This window comes from Panthera onca, chromosome F1 (genome assembly GCF_046562875.1).
Source record: "Panthera onca isolate mPanOnc1 chromosome F1, mPanOnc1 haplotype 2, whole genome shotgun sequence".
Lineage (NCBI taxonomy): Eukaryota > Metazoa > Chordata > Mammalia > Carnivora > Felidae > Panthera > Panthera onca.
The window spans coordinates 38795850-38821271 of NC_138355.1; the positions used below are offsets into that span (position 1 = coordinate 38795850).

General features: G+C 35.2%; 1 protein-coding gene across 1 annotated transcript in view; it reads left to right on the forward strand.

The window, feature by feature from the left end:
* CFHR5 (complement factor H related 5) overlaps positions 1-25422 on the forward strand; it is a 33725-nt gene that overhangs the window by 2480 nt on the left and 5823 nt on the right. The window contains exons 2-8 of the mRNA XM_078440569.2: positions 1166-1360; positions 2521-2697; positions 10382-10558; positions 11633-11815; positions 12015-12194; positions 17375-17551; positions 24474-24656. Coding sequence (XP_078296695.1) covers positions 1166-1360; positions 2521-2697; positions 10382-10558; positions 11633-11815; positions 12015-12194; positions 17375-17551; positions 24474-24656 — 1272 coding nt within the window. The remainder of the gene's footprint in view (positions 1-1165; positions 1361-2520; positions 2698-10381; positions 10559-11632; positions 11816-12014; positions 12195-17374; positions 17552-24473; positions 24657-25422) is intronic.

Consider the following 25422-nt stretch of genomic DNA (forward strand, 5'->3'; position numbering starts at 1 on the left):
GAAAGCAAAACATGCAAATAAGTAAACAGAGAGCAAAACTATGTGTGTGTGTGTGTGTATGTATGTATATATATATATATATATATATATATATATATATGTGATATATGTATGTATATATATAAGGGAGTGTATTTCATAGGAAACATCATAAGCTTTTATCCGAAAGCTTAGACAAGAGATATTATCTCCTACTTTTGGCGACTGGATAAGGGAGGCCTGCCAGAAGAAGTTAACTTTCAGAGCTAGCACATCGCTGTGTGCACAAAGAGTATTTTCTTAATGTAGAATGAGCGTTGAAGGGTAGGTAGAATAGGGACAATTGGAAGATGAAAGTGAAGTCACTCTGGATGGCAAAGTATATGTAGGTAGAAATGCATGGAAATCAAATGCTGTAATTTGAGGGGAGGGCAAAGCAGATCTGAAAAAGAATTCTGGAATGTACGGATGTCAGTGTTATGTGGCAGGGTGGGGGTGTCTCTTCCTCCATACCTTTTCCCAAACTACCAGAGAATGACAAATGTCAAATTGTAAACCGTCAGATAAGAAACTCCAGGTTTTGCAGGCTAAAGGCCACAAGCATCACCCATGTGAAATATCGTGTGACAGGGAAAGTCACCCCTAGATAAATGCCAGAAGGGAATTTTCCCAATTAACTGGTTTGGGAGCAGAATTTCTGGAAGTTGTTTCCTTTTTTTTGCATAAGGGGAAAACAAAACCGCTTCATCCTCAAGCACCAGGGAGAACCAGAGGACACAGAGGCTTCAGGCAGAGATTCCCCCGGGTATCATCAGCGTAGAGAAAGGAATGGATGGATGAGCCCCCAGACCACTAGCACCTTGTGGGGACAGGTCACAACTGCTGCTGACCCCCCCTCTGCCGTGTTCCTAAACCGTGGGGGATTTGCTTCTAGAAGTTACTGCAAAAGAGATTTTATTCCCCCTGGCTCCAAAACATAAACTGCATTGACAATGGCCTTTTCAAATACTCTTGTACTCTTAAGTAGGGATCATTTTTTGTTCTCAACTAATTAGTACACTGGAAGGCACATAAGGTAAAGGAATTTGAGCTAGAAGAAAGAAAAAAAATCAATGAGATGATTAAAATATGACTTAATGATTCACCGATGTAGGTTAATTCTTCAGTTTTGTTTTCTTTTTCCCAGTGGGACATTGTGATTTTCCAAGAATCAACCATGGAATTCTTTATGATGACAAGAAAGATGCGCCCTTTTCCTCAGTTCCTGTTGGGAAAACTTTTTATTATTCTTGTGAATATAGCTTTGCGTCTCCTTCAAAATCCTTTTGGAATCGCATAACATGCAGGGAGGAAGGATGGTCGCCAACACCCAGGTGCCTCAGTGAGTAAATGCCCTGATCAGTAGATGCGAATGTGTCATTCAGTCAATAGAGAAGATATTCCGGAAGGGATGTCGGGCTCTTGGGGCTCTTGGTGGACAATCACGGGGATCAGGACTAGAGAAGCCAGCGAAGATAAGAAATGTAGCCCTTTCTTGAAAAGCCTTTTATGAAAACCAAATGAAGAATAAATGTGTGAACTTCCTTGTATTACCTAGAAGTGCTTTACACATTTTAATCTTAAAAACTGATGATTTATATGTTGAACTACTAATATGCAGTTCCTAATATTTCGTATCAGCCTGGTCATACTTTTCCTTTAAAACAAGTCTTTCTAGGGGCGCCTGGGTGGCTCAGTTGTTTAAGTGTCCGACTTCAGCTTAGGTCATGATCCCACGGTTCATGGGTTCGAGCCCTGCATCGAGCTCTGTGCTGACAGCTCAGAGCCTGGAGCCTGCTTCAGATTCTGTGTCTCCCTCTCTCTCTGCCCCTCCCCCACCCACACTCTGTCTCTCTCTATCAAAAAAAAATGAATAAACATTAAAAAAAATTTTAAAACAAGTCTTTCTACATACTCATTCTGTTTTGAAACTTACTATTTGCAACAATTTGAAACTTACTATTCCTGCAATGCAAAGATTGCATAAGTGTAAATATTTTCACTTTTATATTTTCCATAAATCCCTTCTTTTGTTCTTACAATGATATCTTTCAATGAACATGAAGAGCAGACTCTGGAGAGAATAGATAATATTAAGCAAAGAACAATGGGAGGCAGAACATATGAACCAACAAAGGAGACAGTAATGGTCTTTCTCCTTCTATAAGAAACATTTAGGAAAATTGAGAGAGAAATGGGTATATTAAAATCTTGTTTTGTACCTGGAAAAGTGTATAAAAATAAAATATTTTTAAATAAAAACCACAGAACAAAATGAAATGTTAATTTACTTCCAAATATGGAATATATGACTATATTTCATATAGTAAACATCATATATATAGTAGTATGATCTAAATTCTTTTGAAATTTTGTTTTTATATGTGATTTCAGTTTTGAGACTTTGACATTCTTTTTAAAACATTGCAAAACACAAATTTAGTTTGCTCTTTTTTTTTTTAACACTTCCACCTTGTACATTAAACAATTTTTGGTCCTTAGGACTGTGTTTCTTTCCTTTTGTGGAAAATGGTCATTCTGCATCTTCAGGACAAACACATTTGGAAGGGGACACTGTACAAATTGTCTGTGACATCGGCTACAGCCTTCCCGGTAATACTGACATCATTACATGTTTGGAAGATGGATGGTCTTCTCCCCCCAAATGCAGTTCCACCAGTAAGTAAAATACTGTCGTTTCACCTCCTGACATGTGATGCGATTTTTTAAAAGAAATATATCCAAAGAATAAATAATAAATAAATAAAATAAATATATCTATTGTCAGAAGCTAAATGTAGGTTTCACCTTTTGTTTTTATCATTATGCATTTGTTTTTCAGTTCCAACTGTGTCTGATAGATGTACAGATAGCAAAGTTTGCCTGCCTACACAAATCTAATGTATGCAATAAGTAAAGTTATTAGACAACACAAACACTTTGAAGGCTGTAACTTTAGGTTAAAGTAACACCCTTTAATTGTTTCCATGAAAATTATCACATTAGTTGAAAATGAACTTAATTTAAAACTCGAGTATTAAGCTGAAGAGAGTATTTAAGTGAAAATATGTCCAATACTAGTTAAAAATGTCCTATGACTAAGATAGATTTTTATAGTTATTTTCTGTGTGTATACTAAACTCCTATGCTGAATTCAATAAACTGTCAGTTTTTATGTTTAAAATATTTTGTACCCGTAAGCGTTAGGTTTATTTACGAGTGGCTTGGAATTTGGGAAACAATTCCTTTGGAAACTATAATATGACGGGATCTCCCAGATTTGGGTGAACGCTTGTAATTCTTCATCTTTAAGAGTCCCTGGCAATCACTCTTAAGCCAGCTCATGGAATTCTATCCTGTTTGCACAGCTTAGTACACAACCAAAGACTCAAGAACACTCTTAAAACGTCTCTGGCTCTTTCTCATCATAATACGCTCTCTCTGTTACTCTGCCCTGTAAATTCTAGCCACCATGGTCTCCGAAACTGTGATCTTGCTCTTCCCGCTGGACTCTGTATAGCTTCTCCTTCCCTGCAACACAGTCTGGAAAGTGCTACCAGAAAGCTGAAACAACCACGGATCAAACTTTGGGGTTTGGGTGGTTTTTTGTCCCCCTTTTCTTGATTATCACGGACTCGCACCAGCCAGTTTCCAGTTTTTTAGAGAGAGGTTTTATACAGTTTTCTAATGTTTTCCCAGTTGGAGGCTATGCTGACACCAGCTACTCCATCTTATCAGGAAATGAAGTCTTCTGATTGGCTTTTTTTTTTTTTAATGTGATTCTGCAACTTCAATATTTAAATTCTTCTAGAAAATAGAGTCTTTTTAAAGCGGCTTGAATTACAATACTCACTCGGTTACGTATTGTAAGTTAGGCCACGACCTCTTTCAATTATGAGGGGCTTGCAGATGACTAATATTTGCAAAAAAATAACAAAAGAACACATTTATTGACTTCCTACCTGAAGTGTCCAGTGGTTGAACAGGGCTCATAATTTAGAAGGCTTCAGTTATGGTATAAATATTTCATTGTTATCTCATCTCGAGTACCAGCTCTCTTCCTTTTTGTGAGATGATGGCAATCATCAGCCCAGCAATTGTATTTTAGAAGCCTGACAACTCAATTTGACAACTCAACTCAGTAGTAACCCACTCAAGCTGGTTGCTGTGTACGTTTTGTGAGACTCCGTTAGCCTTTGAAAAATTCTGTGTATCCAAGGTGGGGTGTTGGATCAAGAACACCATGGAGAAAGTCAGGGGCAGCTGGGTGGCTCAGTTGGTTAAGCAACTGACTTTGGCTCAGGTCACGATACCACCATTTGTGCTGTCAGCACAGAGCCTGCTTCGGATCCTCTGTTCCCCTCTCCGTCTCCCTCAAAAAATAAATAAACATGAAAAAAAAAAAAAAGAGAGAGAGAGAACACCGTGGAGAGTCAACAATGTTTCAGAACAACTGGACTCCAGCATGGGTTCTGAGAAAAATTACCTCTGGGTCCATGAGTAAATGATTACCTATTTGAGCTGAGATTACTGATCTACAAAGTGAGTGTGCTGAACTATCTAGGTAACAATGATTAATGATTTTTCTTTAAATCCCTAAATTATTTCCACCATGGTGGAAGCTCTTATTTTCTACCAACTATGTTAATTTATTGACAAATATTTAGTGAGGAATGGCTTTTAAAAAGAATTAGACCCTGATTTTTTGTGGTCCTGTGAAGGATGATGAAGAATGTCTTTCAGCTTAGAAGATGGTTGTAATAAACCTAATAATCTGAAAAAAAAATAAATAAAAAGAATTAGAGTAGCAAGGGGAGAAATAAAGAATGGATAATGAAATGGTGGAAAGAAACACAAAAAGATGAAAAAATAGATAAGAGGAATGCAGGAAAAGAATAGAGAAAAATAAATATCTAGAACAAGAGTTCTAAACTTTTTCTGGAGCATGCACACTTTTTGTTTCCCCAAAGAAGCTGTGGAAATGCTGATAAAATCATTAATCGTTTCGTAAATCAATCATGAGATGCATGTGCATTTAAATTTGGTATCCAATGTTACTAACATTGTAAATCATATGCTTTAAAGATATATTGGCTTTACTCTTAATGCTACAGTCTTAAAAAGGTTTTGTTTTTGTTTTTGTTTTTTTGTTTGCTTTTGTTTTTTGTTTTTTTGAGAGAGAGAGAGAATGAAAGAAAGAGAGGGAGCATGTACGCACATGCGAAAGGGGTAGGGGCAGAGGGAGACAGAATCTTAAGCAGGCACCATGCCCAGCACAGAGCCAGATGAGGGGCTTAATCTCACAACTGAGAGATCATAACCTGGGCTGAAATCAAGAGTCGGTTGCTTAACTGTGCCACCCAGGCGCCCTCACTAATATTTTCTTAAATATAGCAAGTACATTTTCAGGGAAGTCTGTCTTATATCAAACTCCTTTCAAGTACCACCATGATTTTCTTACAGGAGCAAACTGTGATTTTATTTTCCTAGCATAGCAAGGTCTCCACCAGGACAGGTAGTCAACACAAAACAATATTAGCCTGTGTTCCAATATAGGTGTCTGCATACAGTTGCTTAAGTTGCATAAATGATATCCCCTAAAGTTGTATAGATCAAAATATGTACAAAACCTTATTGCAGTCCTGATACAATAAACCATCTATTTATATCTATCTATCTACCTACCTATCATCTATCATCAACATCTATCTACCTCTATTATCTATCTGCCTATTTACGTATGTTACCATATACATACATATCTACATATATATAATATAGAGAGAGACATTGATTTCTCTCTTACAGTGACTTTTATAGGTTCAGGCAAACAAAAATTATTTTATGAATTGTTTCTAATATACATATCAATGTTACCAAGTAGTAAATTCACATTAACAGGATTACATTTAAGATTTTCTATACTTTGTTGCATCCTCTTTTTACTGTAGTTTATTATATTACTTGATAAAACAAATTGTTGATGCTTGTTTTTATCATCAGATCCCAATATTATGTTTGAACAGTTTTGTTTTGGCCGTTTTTTGAATTTTAACTGTACATAAACGTCTCAGAAGTATGCTATAAGCTTTAAACATTATGCTTTAATTCTCAGTTATTAAAGATGGAGAGAGCACTGTATCTGCTCTACCAGCCACTCATATACTTCTTTTTTATTTTTTGATACACGACTATATATAATTAAAAAATGTATTTGGGAAAAAACCTTTCAAAAATGAATAAGGTCTAAAATTCTGAAGTTTCTGCTATTCTAGTGAAAGTCCTATAGGCTTCAGGGATCAAAATGATTTTTAGCATGGCTACCTCACTCTAGGTCAGAGGTCATTTGCGGACATATGTGATAATACACTTATAGGCTACAGTTCAGCTGATAGAGTAAAGGCAAACTTTAAAGCTAATTTATTTAACAGAACTCCCAGAAATTGGTGCTTCAGTGTGTCATTCTATAAGTTTCCTGTGGCTGCTGTAACAAATTGGCACACACATGATGGCTTAAACAACACAGGTCTGTTCTCTTTCAGTTCTGGAGGCTAGGACATCCAAAATCAGTTTCTCTAGGTTAAATCCAAAGTGTAGGCCGGGCTGATTCCTTCCGGTGCTCTAGCAAGGAAACTGTTTACATACTTTTTCCAGCTGCCAGAGGCCCCTTGGTTTGGGGCCCCTTCCTCCCCCATCAAAGCCAGCAGTTTGGCTCCTTTAAATAGTTTTCTCCCTGTTCCTCTCCTTTTGTGGTCACATCATTTTCTGCCTGACTTCGACTTTTCTTGCATGCCTTTTGTAAGGATCACTCTGATCAAATCAGTCACACCTGGATAATCCAGGATAATCTCCCCATCTCCAGAGCCTTAACTTGACCACATTGGCAAAAATTCTTTTGCCATGTGAGGTAACATTCACAGGTTCTGCGGATTAGAACGTGGACATCTTTGAGGGGGTATTATTTAGCCCACCACAGTCATTTACAGTAAAAACAAGGAGCATATCGATTCATGGAACACTACTACTGAACAACTAAAGGAATGAACAGTCTGCCTAAAAACCTCTGACCTCACGTGAGTTATACATGGACTCCTTTTTGTACTCTCATTGCACTGTTTCCATATCCCAATCCTCTAGAGCCAATTGTTTTACTATCTATTATTTCCTATTTGGTTTTCCAGTTACGAATTCAGTGCCATTTTTGGTCTGATGCAGGACCTGGTCTGATACTCCCAAGTTAAATGAATTCTGCCTAGTAGTAACCCCAAACCAGTGTGAAGCCTAATGCAGGGGTCTGATTTATTGGAAATCACCCATAACACTTTATAGGAAATTATTAGATTACTGAATTGGATTTCTCTTGGGCATGCCAAAACTCTACTGACAAGAATTCTTTGCTCTCGTTTTTTTTAAAAACCAATACATCTATTTATAATCTACCTTATTGTATATAAAACTTAATATACTTTACATTGTTTCCTAGAATGTTTTATTTGAGGATTTATGGCTAATTCATTTTTATTTTATTTTATTTTTTTATTTTAGAGGGAGAGAGAGCATGAACGGGGGAGAGAGACAGAGGGAGAAAGAGAGAAAATCTTAAGCAGACTCTATGTTCAGTGTGGAGCCCTATGTGGGTCTCAATCCCACAGCCCTGGGATCATGACCTGAGAAATCAAGAGTTCGGTGCTCAACCAACTGAGTCACCCAGGCGCCCACAGTTATTTTTAATAAACGAAAAGTGTGCACTGAAAGAATAATTCTAGGTTGTAGTTTCCCTGGCATAACGCTTATTTTTTTCTCCTAATGGCCATATTTATTAACTTATCATGACAGTATTTACTAAACAAACACTGATATTTTCAGTGTGGTTATTTTCATAAAAATATTTAAAATCAGATATTGTAGTTGACAGTGGTTTTTGTCTGAATCTGAATATGCTTATCCATTTTTATAAAAATTTATTTATTTTTTTGCTTAGAGAAAAAAAAATATATATTAAAAATTTCTTCATGGTCCCTGGGTGGCTCAGTTGGCTACGCATCTGACTTTTGTTCTTGGGTCAGGTCATGATCTCATGGTTCTGGAGTTTGAGCCCCACATTGGGTTCTGTGCTAATGGTGGAGTGCTTGTTTGGGATTCTCTCTCTCCCTCTCCCTCTGCCCCTCCCCGACTCATGCTCTCTCTTTTGCTCTCTTTCTCTCTCTCGCTCTTAAAATAAATAAGTAAACTTAGAAAATAAAAACAGATTGGAAGCAGCATAGATTTCATGGTATGTAGTGAATATGACTGGTGTCATTTGCCCAAATGCTATCGTAAGTACTTTTTTATCCAGGAAATAGAAGCAATTCTGAATATATTTCTTTTCACTAGACTCTTTTGAAAGATATTTCCTAATGGACAACAATCTAAATTTAAGGTGCTCCATATAGCTTTAAAAGACCAACATTAAATGTTGATATAATAACAGATCTTTGAAAAGCACTTAGCCCATCCAAAATAAGATTGTTTATATGCCATGTACATTATAATATTTATGACCAAAATTAAAGCTATTTTCAAGGTACCTTGAATTAAAACTGCCTCATAATTCAAAACTAAGCAAACATTACCAAATTTATAGTTGGTTATACATGCTGCAGTCACTTTAGATACTTTATTCCTTGACTTTCATCCTCTTCCGTGTCATTGGATTATTACTCATAGTTTATAGCCAGAGACTTGGTGTTTTTGTTTATTTTAGAGCAGTTTTGGGTTTCATGACAAATTTGAGGGGGAGGTATAGAGATTTCTCTATACTACTTGTGCCGCACATGCAAGATAATCTGTCCCATTTTCAACTTGACAGGCCAGGGTGCTATTGACAATTGACACATCACAATTACCCAAAGTCCATAGCTTACATTATAGTTCATTCTTGGTGTTACACAAAGTCTTTGATTCAAATGCAGCCCAGAATGCCTCAGGTCATGCCAAATCATGTGCCTTTTAAATATGGTTGTACATTTTTCCCCATATGTATTAGTTTTCTACTGCTGCTGTAACAAATTACCATAAACCTAATTACTTAAAACAATACAGACTTATTATCTTACATTTCTAGAGGTGAAAAGTCCTGAAATCAAGATACTGAATCATGTTTCCTTCCGGAAGTCCGAGGAAAGGATCGATCTCTTTGCCTTTTACAGCTTCTAGAAGCCCTTTGCATTTCTTGGCTCATGGCCCTTCGTCATATCACTTCAACCTCTGCTTCTGTTGTCATATTGCCTACTTTGATTCTGACACCTCTGCTCCCTTTTGTAAGAATCCTTGTGGTTACATTGGGTCCACTACCACCCAGATAATTCAAAATAAGCTCTCCATCTCAAGTCCTTTAATTTAATCATTTCTGTAAAGTCTGTTTTTCCAAGGAAAGGTAACATATTTGCAGGTTTCAGGGATTAGGACGTGGACATTTTGGGGAGGCCATTATTCTGTCTACAACACTCTGTGATAATTACACTTAAAAAAAGCAGCTAGAAAATCCTACATCAGCCAAGATAAATTATTTTCAATAGCTTTTTTTTTTTTTTTTGCAATTGGATAAGAAAGGGAATGTAAACAACCAGTAAGTAAAGAACTGTCATGCAAAATTATTGGAATAAAACACAGAGATGCATGGGTACAAATTTTACTAAAGCTGAGTGAGTCACATTCCAGGGGGTTTGTACAAACTGTTATTAAACTATTAAATTGCCGATAACAATGTATAAAACTGGCTAGTTTAAATAGTATTTCTGAGATTTAATTAGAAAATATTTCATCATATTTTTGTGCTTGATTTGAGAGTATTTGTCTTGAATGTCATTTGTATTTTTACATGTGAATTTCAATATCTAATTTTATAAATGAACCACGAATACAGATTAGAAGAGAAAAATACACATACATATTCATATATATATCCATTTTTACCTGAACCAGAAGGCATTCATAATGCATTGGTATTTAGAAAGTTATTATAGATGTGGTTTAGGAAGATATTAGAGATGTGGTTGGGTATAATGGAAAGATTCAGAACACCTAGAAGCAACTTAGCCATGTTGCTTAGCCATTTTTTTGAAAAAGTCCATATACTACATACATTTATTATGGTCCTGAGGAGATTGTCATACAAAATTTTACTTTGCTGTTCAAAATGTTAATTTCTTAAAAGGGGCTTACACATATTTATTGGGTGTAAATAATTAGCTTATTTTTTGAAGGTAAGAATATAAGCATCTCTGCGTATGAAGTCCCCCTAATCTTATTTTTGTATTGCACATGTTAAATTTAATTTCACAATGATTATTTCACACATATTTATTTACTTTTTTTTTTTTAGATACAGAATGTCTTGTTCCATTTTTAGAAGCTAACATACATGTTTATCCAAAACAAGAAAAATACACACCTGGAGATGTGTTGCAATTTTCCTGCAGACAAGGACTTGTAAGAGTTGGACCAGATTCAGTTCAATGCTATCATTTTGGATGGTCACCTAATTTTCCAACATGTAAAGGTCAATATTTATTTTAGAGCTGATGAAACAACTTATAAAATTTTATATTAATGTCTATGTATTTTATCGGATCTTATATCTATAATCTGACAAACTGCAAAAAAATGGCAAAAGTAGTATTTTAATTGAGAAGAAGGAGGGATGCTGGGTCATAGATTAGTTATGTTTCCTTTATCAAGGGGTAATTCTACCTCTGTGCTTTGAAACATGTAATGGAGTTTTATAGATCAAAATATAGTCACCGGGACTGAGAAATGTTAGGGATTTTTCCCCAAACTCAATTTAAAAAAAGAATACTTTAAAAAATATTGTGTGGGCCTTGTTATATTTTATTAAGTAATTAAGAAGTAATCAAATAAACATATGGATTATTCAATATAAAAGAATTATGATTTTTTTACTTGCTTCAGATGATATTACTTTTTCAAAATTTTTGATAGTTATTTTATATATTTAAAGGTATTAATTAATAAAAACTATAATGGCATATGTATATCATATCACATATTTGACAACTACTTACTTTTATATGATATCCAGATCATTGAACTACTTTAAAATCTTCAAGGGTACAATTAATATCTTGGTTATAATAACCTGCACAATATGGGGGGTAGGCGCAATCAGGATATTTGCATATAGAAAGAAGATAAGATTGCCCTAAAAATTGTTAACTTAAAGAAATGCAATAAGATGTTTTGTATATGCTGGTCAGTGTTCTTATTTCTTAGGTATTCTGAAGAATTTAGAAGTCAAATCTTACTATGTCTGTCATTTACTTTAAATTACTTCACAAAAAAATTAATTGGGCAAAATGTAACATTCATATGATCGGTATATGTGTTCATTGTGCATCTTTCTTTGCTCAGAATTATTTATAGAAAAAGCATCAATATTTGAGAAAAAGAATAGACTTTACACAATACACTATGTACACTGTAAAAAGCAAACCTGAAGAAAATAGGAATGTAGCATAAATGTAATTTAGTTCTAGGTCAACCAAAATAGTAACTCCACGTTTTGCCAGATTTATAAGACTATTTAAGCATTATTTAAACAATTTCTTTATGATAGAGCAAGTACAGTCATGTGGTCAACCCCCTCAACTCCCCAATGGTAAAACAAAACAGATAAGGAAAGAAGAATATGGACACAGTGAAATGGTGGAGTATGATTGCAATCCCGCTTTTCTAATGATGGGACCTAAGAACATACAGTGCATCGATGGAGAATGGACAAATCTGCCTACTTGTTTTGGTAAATAGATGTTAATGTTTAAACACAACAGTTTAAACTTTGCACTTTTCATATACATATATATATGTGTATATGAAATACACATATGTATATATGTATACATATATATATGTATATATACATGTATATATATATATATTTACATGTATATATTTGAAATATTTTAAAAGTAAGCAGATCTTTTATTACATTTTCTTAGAACACGTGAAAACATGTGGATATGTACCTCACCTCAAGAATGGCTATGCCCAGCCCTCAGTCCCTCCCTATCGACCTGGTGTTTCTGTGGAACTGCACTGCAGAAATGCATATACAATGGTTGGAAATAATGTAATTACTTGTATGGATGGAATGTGGACTGAACTTCCCGAGTGTGTTGGTGAGAATACATTTCTTAAGTTTGTATTTGATTGTTTATAATTTTTTAAGTCAGTAAATATAGCCACACCAGCACATGCTGGTGCCCATCAGGTATTAAACAGGATATAAGATACTTACTAAGTTGTTTGCTCCTAATTACTTAGGAAAGTGAATTTGTAAAGATTTTCTTTGACCTATGAACACTGTGAAAAATTACTGAGATGCTTAGAGCTCTGTGAACCAGGAGAGTTTGGGACTTCTGCTTCGGGGTAATATCAGATTGCTTTTCCTAGGTATCTACCGCTGGATCCTATCTTCACCATGTGATGGAGCTATGCAAAATGGATTTTCCTTAGCTTCTGGATAAGCCATGTTCTTTTAAATCTCTGTGCCTTTCCTCATTTGTGCCTTTGCTCTCTTCCTGAAATGTCTTTCTCTGCTGTAATCATATGCAAAACTATTCACCTTTTAAGAGTCAACTCAAAATTCACTCACCTCTGTAACCTCTCCTGGTTTATTTTCCAGTAGCCATATGCTCATCTCAAAATTCTAGTAGAAGGATATAGCCTCTCCACTCTGTTGTCTGTCTGTACATTTATCATTGTCATGTACCTAATAGATACTTGTCTTCCATTTAGATTATAAAGTGCCAGAATATCAGGGCTCATCTGTATGGACCCAATCTCTAATTCACTGCCTGAGTAATCATTCGCTTAGGTTTGCATAAAGTATTTTATGCAATACTCTATTACTTTATTTGCATAAAGTGTTAAGATTCTGTGTCAGTAACTCATTTCATAATTATTTTTGGTTGTTATCCCACAAGCTCCTCCTCTGGGGCACGGTGCACTTGGTATCAGCTCTCTTTTTTGTCTCACATACCCGCACTCTACCTTCTGTTGGTCTAGACTTTGTCATACACATAGGAAGTCTATACAGACGCTGCTTGACATTTTAATTGAATTAATGTCTCAAAACTTGTCCTCATCTCTCCTCCTCAGCCTAAACGTGTTGTAGTCCCAGAGGGGTTCTAGATGAGAAGGCATAGCCAAGGTACTTTGATTCAATTTTTGGTTAACGTTGAAAAAAATGGGGAAAAAAAGAATGCTGTAAAACATCTGTGTTACACTATACACAATTGATATTTTTGACATTATTTGCTTTAAATATTTTGTAATAGAATAAATCATTGAAATGAAAACATGAAAGAAAAACGGAAGTATCCATTATCCTATCATCCTCCCAAGGGAAATTCCAATCAAGCAGAAAGTAGAATTTGTACTTTCCATTCTACTTTTTGATATATATATATGTGTGTATATATATATATATATATAGGAGGAAATTTTTGTGTTTTTTCCCCTAAGCTTATGCAAAATTATTGTCTACTTGCAAAGTGCTTTTTTCTTCAACATTGTAATTTTACTGTGTTGTAATCTACCTTGAGAACGTACCTTGCTTTATCACTTCATTACCCTATTGGAAATGGAAATTGTTTTTTTTTGTTTTTTTGTTTTTTTTTGTCCTGGTATAAAAGACATGCTTCAGTGTTTCCTAAAACATACATCTGCAAGTGGAATTGATGGTATTGGATTGTAGATACTTTGATTTTACAAGGTACTGCCAGATGTATACGGAGACCTTACTCCTCTTGCCCTCACTTGATATTTTAATATTTTTGAACTGGCACCAAGACGGTGGGTCAAAATCATTTCTCGCATTTAATTTCATTTGTCTGACTGATAGTAATATTGAGTGTAAATTCAAGTATTTGTCGGTAGCTAGATTTTCTCTTACGTGCAATGAACATTTTTCTTTAACTTTGTGTTTTCTTTCTCCTTTTAAGATTTGAGTTCTGCATTAAATATTCTCATAATTATATTGCAAACCTTTTAAAGTTTTAAAGTTTTTTTTTGCTTTATTTTCTCTATGATACCTTTTTCATTGGAGGGTTTTGTTTAAACTCAATTGTCAATCTTTCTTTTTTCGATTGTTTGCATGCTTGTGTGTATCTTGTTTAGGAATCCCTCATTTTTTAGGTGCATAAATATATACCCTTTTATTCTAAGGATTAAAATCTCATTACTAAGATTTATTTTTTTAATTTATTTGTTATATTTATGTTGTATTAGAGTACTTTTGTTTGTGTCGATGTGGAAAACTATGTCAATACTAAGTGAATTGTTCTATTTTCTACTAATATTTATTTCCCCCATGCCATTACTAGTACCCTATTTATATCTATTTCTAGATTATCTATTCTGTTCCCTTAACCTGTTTGTCTATTTTTATAGTAATATGGAAAAAATCATTATTATTACAGCAATCTTTTTTACTTATTATAATCATAGCAACTATTCTTTAAAATGCCCGAATCTATCTGTTTTATTTTATTTTTAATTTTTTTAATGTTTATTTTTGAGAAAGAGAGAGAGAGAGAGAGAGTATGAGCAGGGGAAGGGCAGAGAGAGGGGGAGACATAGAATCCGAAGCAGGCTCCAGGCTCCAGGCTGTCAGCACAGAGTCTGATGTGGGGCTCGAACTCACAAACCATAAGATCATGACCTGAGCTGAAGTCAGACGCTCAACTGACTGAGCCACCCATGCGCCCCTCTATCTGTATTTTAAAACTAAATTCTTTGACAATTCTGGTTCAATTTTGTTTGGGATTACATGAAATTTGTAAATTTGGCCAGAATTGCAATTTTATTTATTATTGATTCTTTCTCCCATGAATATAATGCATCAATCTATTTAGTCAGGTCTTATATTAAAATTTATATATAATAATATACATTTCTCATTAAAATTATTTCTAAATAAGCTTTTCCCCTAAGTTCCTTGGGATTCTATTGATAAAATAAATGAGATCTTTTATTAATTTATATATTTGAAGAGTTATACTTTCTATATACAGGATTATATTTTATTTTGAGATCTTTTATTAATTTATATATTTGAAGAGTTATACTTTCTATATACAGGATTATATTTTATTTTGTATATTGGTTTTGTCTCCAGCAATCTTGCTAAATTCCCATATTAGTTCTAATAATGAATTTGGATATTTTATTTTTATAAATAATCACAATTTAATCTCTTTTATTTTATTTCTTTAGTTCATGAAACTATCTCTACATGGTCCAGAAACAACCACCAAAATAACAACCATGTAGCCTGAGTTCTATTTACGTCTGGGATATTTGGATTCTCCTCTTAGAGAAAGAGTTGAAGGCAGGACCTAGGAACTAGGCCTGATTCTTACTCTTCCTGTGCCTCTAAATCTTTTAACTCTATTCCAGATTTTCTGATCAGCTTGTCCATTTTCTTCCGCAGAAGTAGTGAAATCTCTTTCAGGTTTTTCTATCAATCCATCAGGCTGTGTGCTGTGCTCTCTCAACTGCATTCAAGCAGTCTTGGGCTCTCAGCCGTAATGTATAAGTATGTGCAAGTTTTGTCCTGATACCCTCAGATACTGTTCTCCTTCGTCCTATCTCCAGAAATCTCAAAATATGAAAGCCTTTAATTCTGAGCTTTAAAAACTGGCACTCTCTGTTGCTGTTCTTCAAGATTCTAAAGTGGAAAACCCAGACCCACTCTCTTCCCTCATTTCCTAGACTTTTGGTTTATCAACTGACCTACCCACTTCTGGTGATGAAAACTGTCGCACTTGTGCTTCTTTAAGCCTGGCAGACACCTTGGCCACTGGCAATTCATGATGACCTACAGGGAGGGAATGTTTTCCAGCCCCGAGAGACTGGACTCTGTTATAAAAAGGTGTAAATTGTATGTGCTCATGGTCAACAATTATTATATGAGGGAAATACAGATACCCAATCACTAGCATCACACAGGGGAGATTTAGAACATGGATTAAAAAACACTTGGAAGAAAAGCAGTAGCAGAGCAATTCATGTCTCATTATGCCATCCTTGGACACCCTAAGGAAAGATTCCGTGATGAGCTACATATTTATGGACAAAAGGGAAGAATCGTAACAATAAAAACTATGTAGACAAGCATGTGGCCCATTGTGAATGCATGTTCTAAGGCTCAATAGTGTTGTTATCAGGGGGTTCTTCCTGTGAGCATACTCTGACTTCTTGCGTCAGGGTCTTTACTGAGCTTCTGAAATGTGGGAGTAATTGAACCTCAAGGGAAATCCAGACTTATCTCTCCTAGTACTGTACTTCCCACAGATATGTGGTTATTTAGTGGGAAACAATCAGATACGCATATCTTTTCATGGTCTTTAAAAACTAGGCTGACTCTGGAAAACAGTGTGGAGGTTCCTCAGAAAATTAAAAATAGACCTACCCTATGACCCAGCAATAGCACTGCTAGGAATTTACCCAAGGGATACAGGAGTACTGATGCACAGGGGCACTTGTACCCCAATGTTTATAGCAGCACTCTCAACAATAGCCAAATTGTGGAAAGAGCCTAAATGTCCATCAACTGATGAATGGATAAAGAAATTGTGGTTTATATACACAATGGAGTACTACATAGCAATGAGAAAGAATGAAATATGGCCCTTTGTAGCAACGTGGATGGAACTGGAGAGTGTGATGCTAAGTGAAATAAGTCATACAGAGGAAGACAGATACCATATGTTTTCACTCTTATGTGGATCCTGAGAAATTAACAGAAACCCATGGGGCAGGGGAAGGAAAAAAAAAAAAGAGGTTCGAGTGGGAGAGAGCCAAAGCATAAGAGACTGTTAAAAACTGAGAACAAACTGAGGGTTGATGGGGGGGTGGGAGGGAGGGGAGGGTGGGTGATGGGTATTGAGGAGGGCACCTTTTGGGATGAGCACTGGGTGTTGTATGGAAACCAATTTGACAATAAATTTCATATATTGAAAAAAAAAAAAACTAGGCTGAATGAAGTTTCATAAGGACTGTTCTCCAGTCAAAACCCTGGACCAGACTAATCCATCTTGCATTCCCATTTCCTAAGCAACTTTGACATATTTTTCTGTCATTCAAAATGGAACACAGCTTTTAATTTTCTTTCTCATTTTTTCAACAGCCAGTATAGCCTACGCAATGAAATTAAGAGTAGTTTTATGTGATATGGCCTAAAGGCATCAAACATGATTTCATTATACCGCTAATATTTCAGATATTTTACTGAAATAATTGCTAGTTTCTGTTCAATATTCTGCTCATGTATCAATATTTTCCTTTTGAATAGCAACAGACCAACTTAAGAGTTGCAAAATACCAAATTTTTATCGAAGAAAACTGCTAAGTCCGCGTATGCCTGAATATAATCATAATGCCAGAATAAATTACAGATGTTTGGGGAACAGTGCACAGATGCAAATATCCTGCATAAATGGAAACTGGTATCCTGAACCAAACTGCAGAGGTAAGATTTGTTTTAGAGATATTTTTGTAAGAGAAAAAAACCCAGATTTTGTAGAACTTATTTCATCTTTATTAGAAAAGTTGTCTTGTAATTAACATGTTTTTAAATTAAATTGTTTATTGCGTAACATAAATTTTTAAGTTGATGGTGAAGATAGAAACTACTCACAACACTATTTTCAAATATTATCACTTAAGAGCCCTTGCCTTCTGGTAAAGGTGATGAAGTAAACCCATTTTTACTCTGTTACAATCTCTTGAATGATAAAAGAAAAAAAAAAAAAGAACGGTAAAAATAGAACAAAAACTCAATCTTCAATGATGTTGGGAAACAACTAAAACCCAATGACACACTGTGAAGGTTAAACTAACAGACATGACAAAGTCTGGACCAAAAGTAGAAATTAGTCTGGGAAGAAAAATGATCAAGGAATTATTTTCCTAATATTAAATCTCACATTCCTCAAAGGCTTGTTTTCAAATTATTTAATTTGAGCAACAGGATTATAAATTACAAACAATTATAAAGTGGGCACCATATTAAATTAAAATAAACCAGGCATAGAAAAGATATAATGCTTACAGAGAAATAACAAGATAGAGAAAACAGAGTAGACTTCAGACTTCTCACCAGCAATAATATAAGAAGCCAGGATAAAATGGAGCATTATCTTCAAAGTGCTTAGAAAAAGTAATTGGCAACCAGTGTTTTCCATACCCAAAGTATTTATTGATGATTACAAAATAAATACATGTTTAAACACAGGAGAGATGAAAGGAATTTACCACTCAAAATCATCCTTTGAAATAAATCATATAAAATATATATCGGCAAGATGAAATATTAATTCTTAACAAAAGAATGTGGTGTTATCAGAAATTGTGAGGGTAAAAAGTAAAATATATTAAATTTAAAGAAGTAATAATTTCAAGAAGCTAGGGTAACTATATTTTGTTTAAAACAACTAAAATGTTTTTATTTTTGTTAAATTTCTTTATTCAATATATTTTTATTTTTATGTAAGGAAGTGAAGTATTGCTTTGAGTGTTTCAACCATTTTAAAGCCTTTTCTGTGCCCATGTAATGTTTAAATTAATCTGTTATTGTGCATTAAATAATTCTCATAAGTTTCAAATATTAATACCCTATAGATTACTTTTTATAACCACAAAGAAATAATACTTAAAAGTAATAATAATATCTATCTACTTCCTTACCCTTCATTTTGTGAAATAATTCACTTCCAAATAACCTAATAACATAGTGTTTACACTACTAAGAACTATAATTCTCAGAGCATATAGTAAAACCCCTTAGAGGCAACCTAACCAAAATTTAGAGTGAAATGTATAGCCTTAAAATAATAAGTTTGGATCTAGTATCTATCTATCTATCTATCTATCTATCTATCTATCTATCTATCATCTATCTTTCATCTATTATCTATCTCCCCTAGGCTAGGAAAAGTAAACTCCAGATATTAGGAGGCAAAATAATAAATGTAAAAGAAGATATGAATGAAATAGAATATTTTACTTACAGCTGATCTGGGAAATAACAATAATTTTATAAAGGTTAATGAGCAGACCTAGCTAATCAATTCTACTCTAGTCAAGAAGAATGGTGGGTAGGTCCAAATAAACATTTCTATAAGCCAAAATTAGATGAATATACAAATATAAGAAAAATAATATAAGAATACAGTTTTGAAAATGAAGGAGTTAAAAACATTAATTGAAAAGGAAAATACCATGAAAAGGGCATTTACAGATCTTAGGAGAATGCCGTTTCTGGAGATTTCCCTTAACCTAGGGTAGTTGTCTTGACAAAGTTCTAGCAATCCTGGATTTCAAGCCCATTTTTCCATTGGACTTATTTCACTCCCCACAGTTGACTTTTCATGGAAAGCCCTTTTAAGACAACCCACAGCTAGCCTTTACCTGTGGTTTCCATCCTAGCCACTGAGATTTGGAAATGGAAAATATCACCAGTGCAGGCATGCCTTTAGGTGTTACCAGACAGACTACTTCAGTTATTCTCAAATTTCAAGTGTGAGTCAGAAACTGTTCTTTGTACCATTAATTCCCTGGGAAAAGCAGTTGTATAGAAGCTTCCTACTTTCACTTGGCCTAAGCGGAATGTGATTTTACCCTTCTCTCTCCCATGATATAACATGCAGACAGCACTCTTTAAGGAAACCTTTACTACTGGCTCTTTAAAACTCATCCTTTTAGCCTCTCATGCGTGCAATACCAGTTTAATGGGAGCAGAGCATAATTTATAATCTCTTGGCATGTCTTTAAAAAGTTTTTTATTGGGGTGTCTGGGTGACTCAGTCAATTGAGCATCCCACTCATGATTTCATCTCAGGCCACGATCTCATGGCTTGTGAGACTGAGCCCCACGTCAGGCCCTGTGCTGAAAGCATGGAGCCTGCTTAGGCTTCTCTCTCTCTGCCCCTCCCCTGCTTGCATGCTCTCTCTGTTTCTAAAAAAAAAAAAAAAAAAAAAAGTTTTTTTATCATCTCATTTTAAATCTTGGTATAATTGAATTTGGAAGACTAGGCAAAGGAAAGAAGAATATTCTTATTTTAATGCTTTGTGTTGCATATACAAACATGTATGGGTCTCAAAACATCATAGTTCATGAAAAAAGCAAGTTGCCTTACGATATGCTATAGTATAGCCCTTATAAATGCTAAAAAATAAATAAATTCACAGACACGAATTTTTCTTGTTTTCCAGATATAAGTAACATTGTCTTCTTCCTTTTCTTAATAAAAGAAACTAGATCCTGCAGCTATAGTAAAGTTCCTCTTGTGGCCTCACTGGTTTCCTCATTTTTCCTTCTACTTAATCACATATGTGTAATTTCTAGTTTTTATTTTCTCTAAACACATACATGTGAATCCACATTTAATATCCACAAGAGGAACTTTACTATAGCTGTAGAATCTAGTTTCTTTTATTAAGAAAAGGAAGAAGACAATGTTACTTATACCCGTAAAACAAGAAAAATCAAGATAAAGTATGAAATTATAGTTTTTTTTTTTAATTTGAGAGAGAGAGAAAGAAAGCATGCGTGAGTGGGCAGAGGGGCCGGGGTGAGGGGGGGTAGAGAGAGAGAGAAAGAGAGAAAGACAGGGAGAGAGAGAGAGAGAGAGAGAGAGAGAGAGAGAAGAGAGGAACAGAGAGAGAATCTTAATCAGGCTGGATGCTCAACGCAGAGCCCAATGCAGGGCTTGATCCTATGACCCTGGGATCATGACCTGAACCAAAATCAAGAGTGACTGAGCCACCTAAGCACCTCTAAAATTATAGTTTTTTTTTTTTTATTTTAAACAGTCTTATAAGAGAGCTAAGAAACCAATGAATGAAATTCCAGAATATAATATGCCCCTCCAAGGAAAAAAGCAAGTCACATTGCTGCTCTTATCCTTCCTGGAACAGTGAAAGGATGAGAAAGCCACTAGAAACATAAACATAAATAAAATAGCAGAGGTTTTTTGTGTTTTTTTTTAACACTTATTTACTTTTGAGAGAGAGAGAGAGAGAGCACTAGTGGGAGAGGGGCAGAGAGAGAGAGAGGGAGACAGAATCTGAAGCAGGCTCCAGGCTCTGAGCTGTCAGCACAGAGCCCGTTGCAGGGCTCAAACCCACGAACCGTAAGATCATGACCTGAGCCGAAACTGGACGCTTGACCAACTGAGCGACCCAGGCGCCACAAAATAGCAGAGTTTTAAAAGAAAATTTACAAGTGGTATGAAGGCTAGCACAACTGTTAAAATTTTCAGAGTCCTGAAACAAACAACCAAAACATCTGTCAACCTTTTCCAAGTGCCCTGCTAAAGTCTGATGTTAGGGTTAGAAAATAAAAAGAAAGCATCTGGGAAATCTGTCTCCCTCTGATCCTCAATGTTGAGATGACTTCAGAATGCTCACCTCTCTTTTCCTGGAGTTTCCTTTGGAGTCCTGAGTTCCATTTCCGTATTATATTTCCTGGTCAGTTCTTCATCTTGGCAGGATCGACACAAAAAATCTTGGGGAAAAGAAAATGGGATTATTGTTTTATTGCTGCTTAAATCCCAGAAGTTTTTTTGTGTAAATATTTTCACTTCCTGACAACCCCCCTTCTCCTTTCCAGTCTACTCATACCCTTAACTCCATTTGGGGAAAAAATGTAGTTTGGGCCAAATGACAAAAACAAGACATCCTGCCGCTCTCATTCCCCATGATGCTTTATGTTTGTCTGAGAGAGCCACTCAAGTGACTCTGGAATAAAACATATCTGCCTATATGGAGAAGCAGCAGCATTAAAAATATTACACCTTAATGGTACTTCATTATTAATCCTATTATCATATCATACACATTAATATCTATTCTGTATTGTTGATTTCACATCAGAACCTAATATGTTTGTGTATTAGATAAGGCGGTATATAATGTACCATTCCTCCATTGCTGGTTGTCAGATTACTGATAGTTTTAATACTAAAAATTCTATAAAATATACAGAACACATTAACAATGGTATTTAAAATCCCCAAATATTCGATATGAGCTAGATAAAAATTATAAACATTTGATTTATTGCATCAACTTGATTTTCTTAAAGGTTGTACTTATACATAATAAAATTATATTTCCAGAATGAGGTAGAAAACTGAGGAGGAAGCTTTCCTGAAAGCTGAAAGAAGAGTTTAATAACAATTTCGAGAAATGGTGGTAGGTGGCAGGTGGAGATTAGGTGAGGATATTATCAAGTGGCAAATATTTGTCACTCAAATTGCCAGACTTATTTTTTTCTTTTTTTATTTTACAGAGAGAGAATGAGAGCAAGCGTGAGTGGGGGAGAGGGACAGAAGGGGAGAGAGAGAGAGAGAAAGAGAATTTTAAGGAGGCTCCACACTCAGTGCAGAGCCCAATGTGGGGCTCAATCCCACGACCCTGCCATCACGACCTGAATCGAAATCAAGAGTTGGACGCTCAACTGACTGAGCCACCCAGGCGCCTGCCAGACTTACTCTTAAGAAACACAACAAAGTCCTTCATTTTACAGACCAGGAATACAAGACCCCAAGAAGTCACTTAGCCAAAATCAAGACTGGAACTCGTTTCTTGGTTCTTATATTAGTGCTGTTTCAACTACACTATATCTATACTAGGTTGAAATTTCTAAAGACAATGTCCATACTTCTGTAACGAAAGTAAGTTGGACAACTGACATAATCATGCATAATATTTTTACCTAAAATATAATAGCAATGATATTTGAATATTTAACTTGGTTAGTTGGGACTTGGTTTACATTTTTTTAATTATTATTTATATGTTTGAGATTACAGACAATGTCAACCTTCCTATTTCCCCATTTGGGACTTCTAGGAGGTAAACAGCACATGGTTGCTGATTCCCAAGATTGGCATCACACACCTTGATGCTCAGTCAAGAGTCTTGATGAAATTCAACAAGTATTCATCCTTGTGACTTTGTATTTAAATAAAAATATTTGCACACCTAAACAGAAATGAATAAATGACACTACAAAATTCTTCAACAAAGGGGAAATGGGACACCCAAAGTAGGAAAACGTCTACGTAACAGAGCAAACTGCCCCATCTATCTATTGAATGTGTCTTATCTTCTTTTCATGTACTTTTCATAGCTTGCCCTCTGGCCTATGAGCCAGACTTCACCAACAGAAAATGTGCAATAACAGTAATATCAGGCTATTCTTTATCTTCTTTTGCAGAGTTAGTTGAGCCAAAACAGATAATTAAAGACTGACCCTGTTAAAGGTTGACTAGAATAATGATGACACTGGAATGAAATTCTTTTATGCCATATATTTCTTAAACCAATAAACAAATAGGGCAAGTCATATAGAGCATAGAAATATGCATGAGTGGTCCCACCTCTCAGAGAACCCTCTGGGTTTTCACAGAAATAGCTTTTGTTTACAGGATTTGAAGTATAGAATTCTAATGTGCCTTCCTTTCCTTGAAAAAATAAACCCAATGTAAAAATCAGGTTCCAGGTAGTATGTGTGTTTTCGCTGAAATTATACTGATCTTAGGTTCTACTCACATAATTTTGGAAATGTTTACTATAAATTATTAGTATATTTTTAAATGTAGTGAAACCAGGAGAGATAAGCTCACTCTTCTATATTGGTTTTAAAAGAAAGTAGTATAGTGGGAGATAAAAAATATGTATTAATTTCTTTGTAATAATTTTGAAGGGAAGTACCACTTTAGCAGCTTCTGTCCTGGGGTGGGGGGTGGGGAATGAACTGAAGGAGAACACTGTATGACTCCAGGTCAGGAGGTGGGACTGTGGCTCAGTTAATGATGTTTTGGCATCCAAATTGGCCATTTAAAATTTATCCCTTAGAACAAACCAAGCAACCAAAAGTAAGTTAATTTCTACTCAAATAGAAGCATTCTAATTACATTGATCACCAGTCATTGTCATGTTTAGAACAAAAGGCAAATCACGAAAGCTTTTATTGAGATCAAGGGTTAGGTTATTAGGGGAAGTCTTAATTGGTTCTCTCATTACTATCACCAATTTAATTTTTTTGTGTTCACTTGTTTGAATAACATGTGCATAACTTATTTGAATCATATAAATTAGCTAGAAAAAACTAAAAGGGTTAATTTGTACAAGAGACAGAATAATGAATAGGAAATAGAAGGGAACACCAGAGAAATTTTAATCTGATGGTTGTACCCCAAAAGTGCTTGTTAAACCTTAAACTATGTTAACATAAAGTACATTTGTCACTATAGCATCATATATATACCTAAAAATATACATACACACACAATCGTTATACTGAAATATACTGAAATATTATCTTGTTGAGCTGTTTTCTTTAGATTTTATTAATCAAATAAGTTAATTCCAATATTTTTTAGGAAAAGAGACACAACTCTGCCCACCTCCACCTCAGATACCTAATGCTCAGAATATGCTAACCACAGTGAATTATCAGGATGGAGAAAAAGTAGCTGTTCTTTGCAAAGAAAATTATCTACTTCACGGAGCAAGAGAAATTGTGTGTAAAAGTGGAAAATGGCAGTCATTACCCCAGTGTATTGGTTAGTAGTTTATTTCTAAATAATGTTATTGAAAAAGTATTTACTAATCTTCTTTGCTTTATCTAAAGAAAAGGAAAAAGAATTTATGATTTATGTGGTGCACCGTATTTTGAAGCATTAAATTGTCATCTAGTTACTCAATGCTGTCACTTTTAAAAACTGTTTCTTTAGGAGGTATTTACAACAGTGACCGTATAAGAAAGAAGCTTGAGGTCTTTACTGGATATCCACTTTTATTAAGTGTGTTTACTTGATATGCAGCTTAAGATATAGAATGGGCAGTTGGGAGTGGTCAGGGCTAGGATGTAAACTTGGTAACTGCTAGTATATAGATGATTTCTAAAGCTACAGGACTGGATGGGATCACATGGAGAGCCCAAATGGCTAACAAAGAGAGGAGGTCGAAGGGACAGCCTTGGAGACTCTCCATTATTAGCGATCTGGGAAATGAGGAGTAGCCAGATAGTACCCAGAAAAACTAGGGAAGGCTGATAAAATGATTCTAGGACACAATTACATTGTGTGTGTTGGGGGAGGCGGGGTTCCCCCACATCCAACAAGCAACTCTTAGACACCTGCTAGGTGTCCTACAATTCAACTCAATTCTGACACTATGCAGGGCTAGCATCAGATTTCTACAGGTTAAGAACTCAGTCTTAGAAGACTGCTTCTCGTATCCACTTCAGATGCCAGTCGCACATCTAGGTTGCCATCTGTGTGTTTCTGACTGACTGGCTATAGCTTGGAGGTTCCCACAACCCCCCTC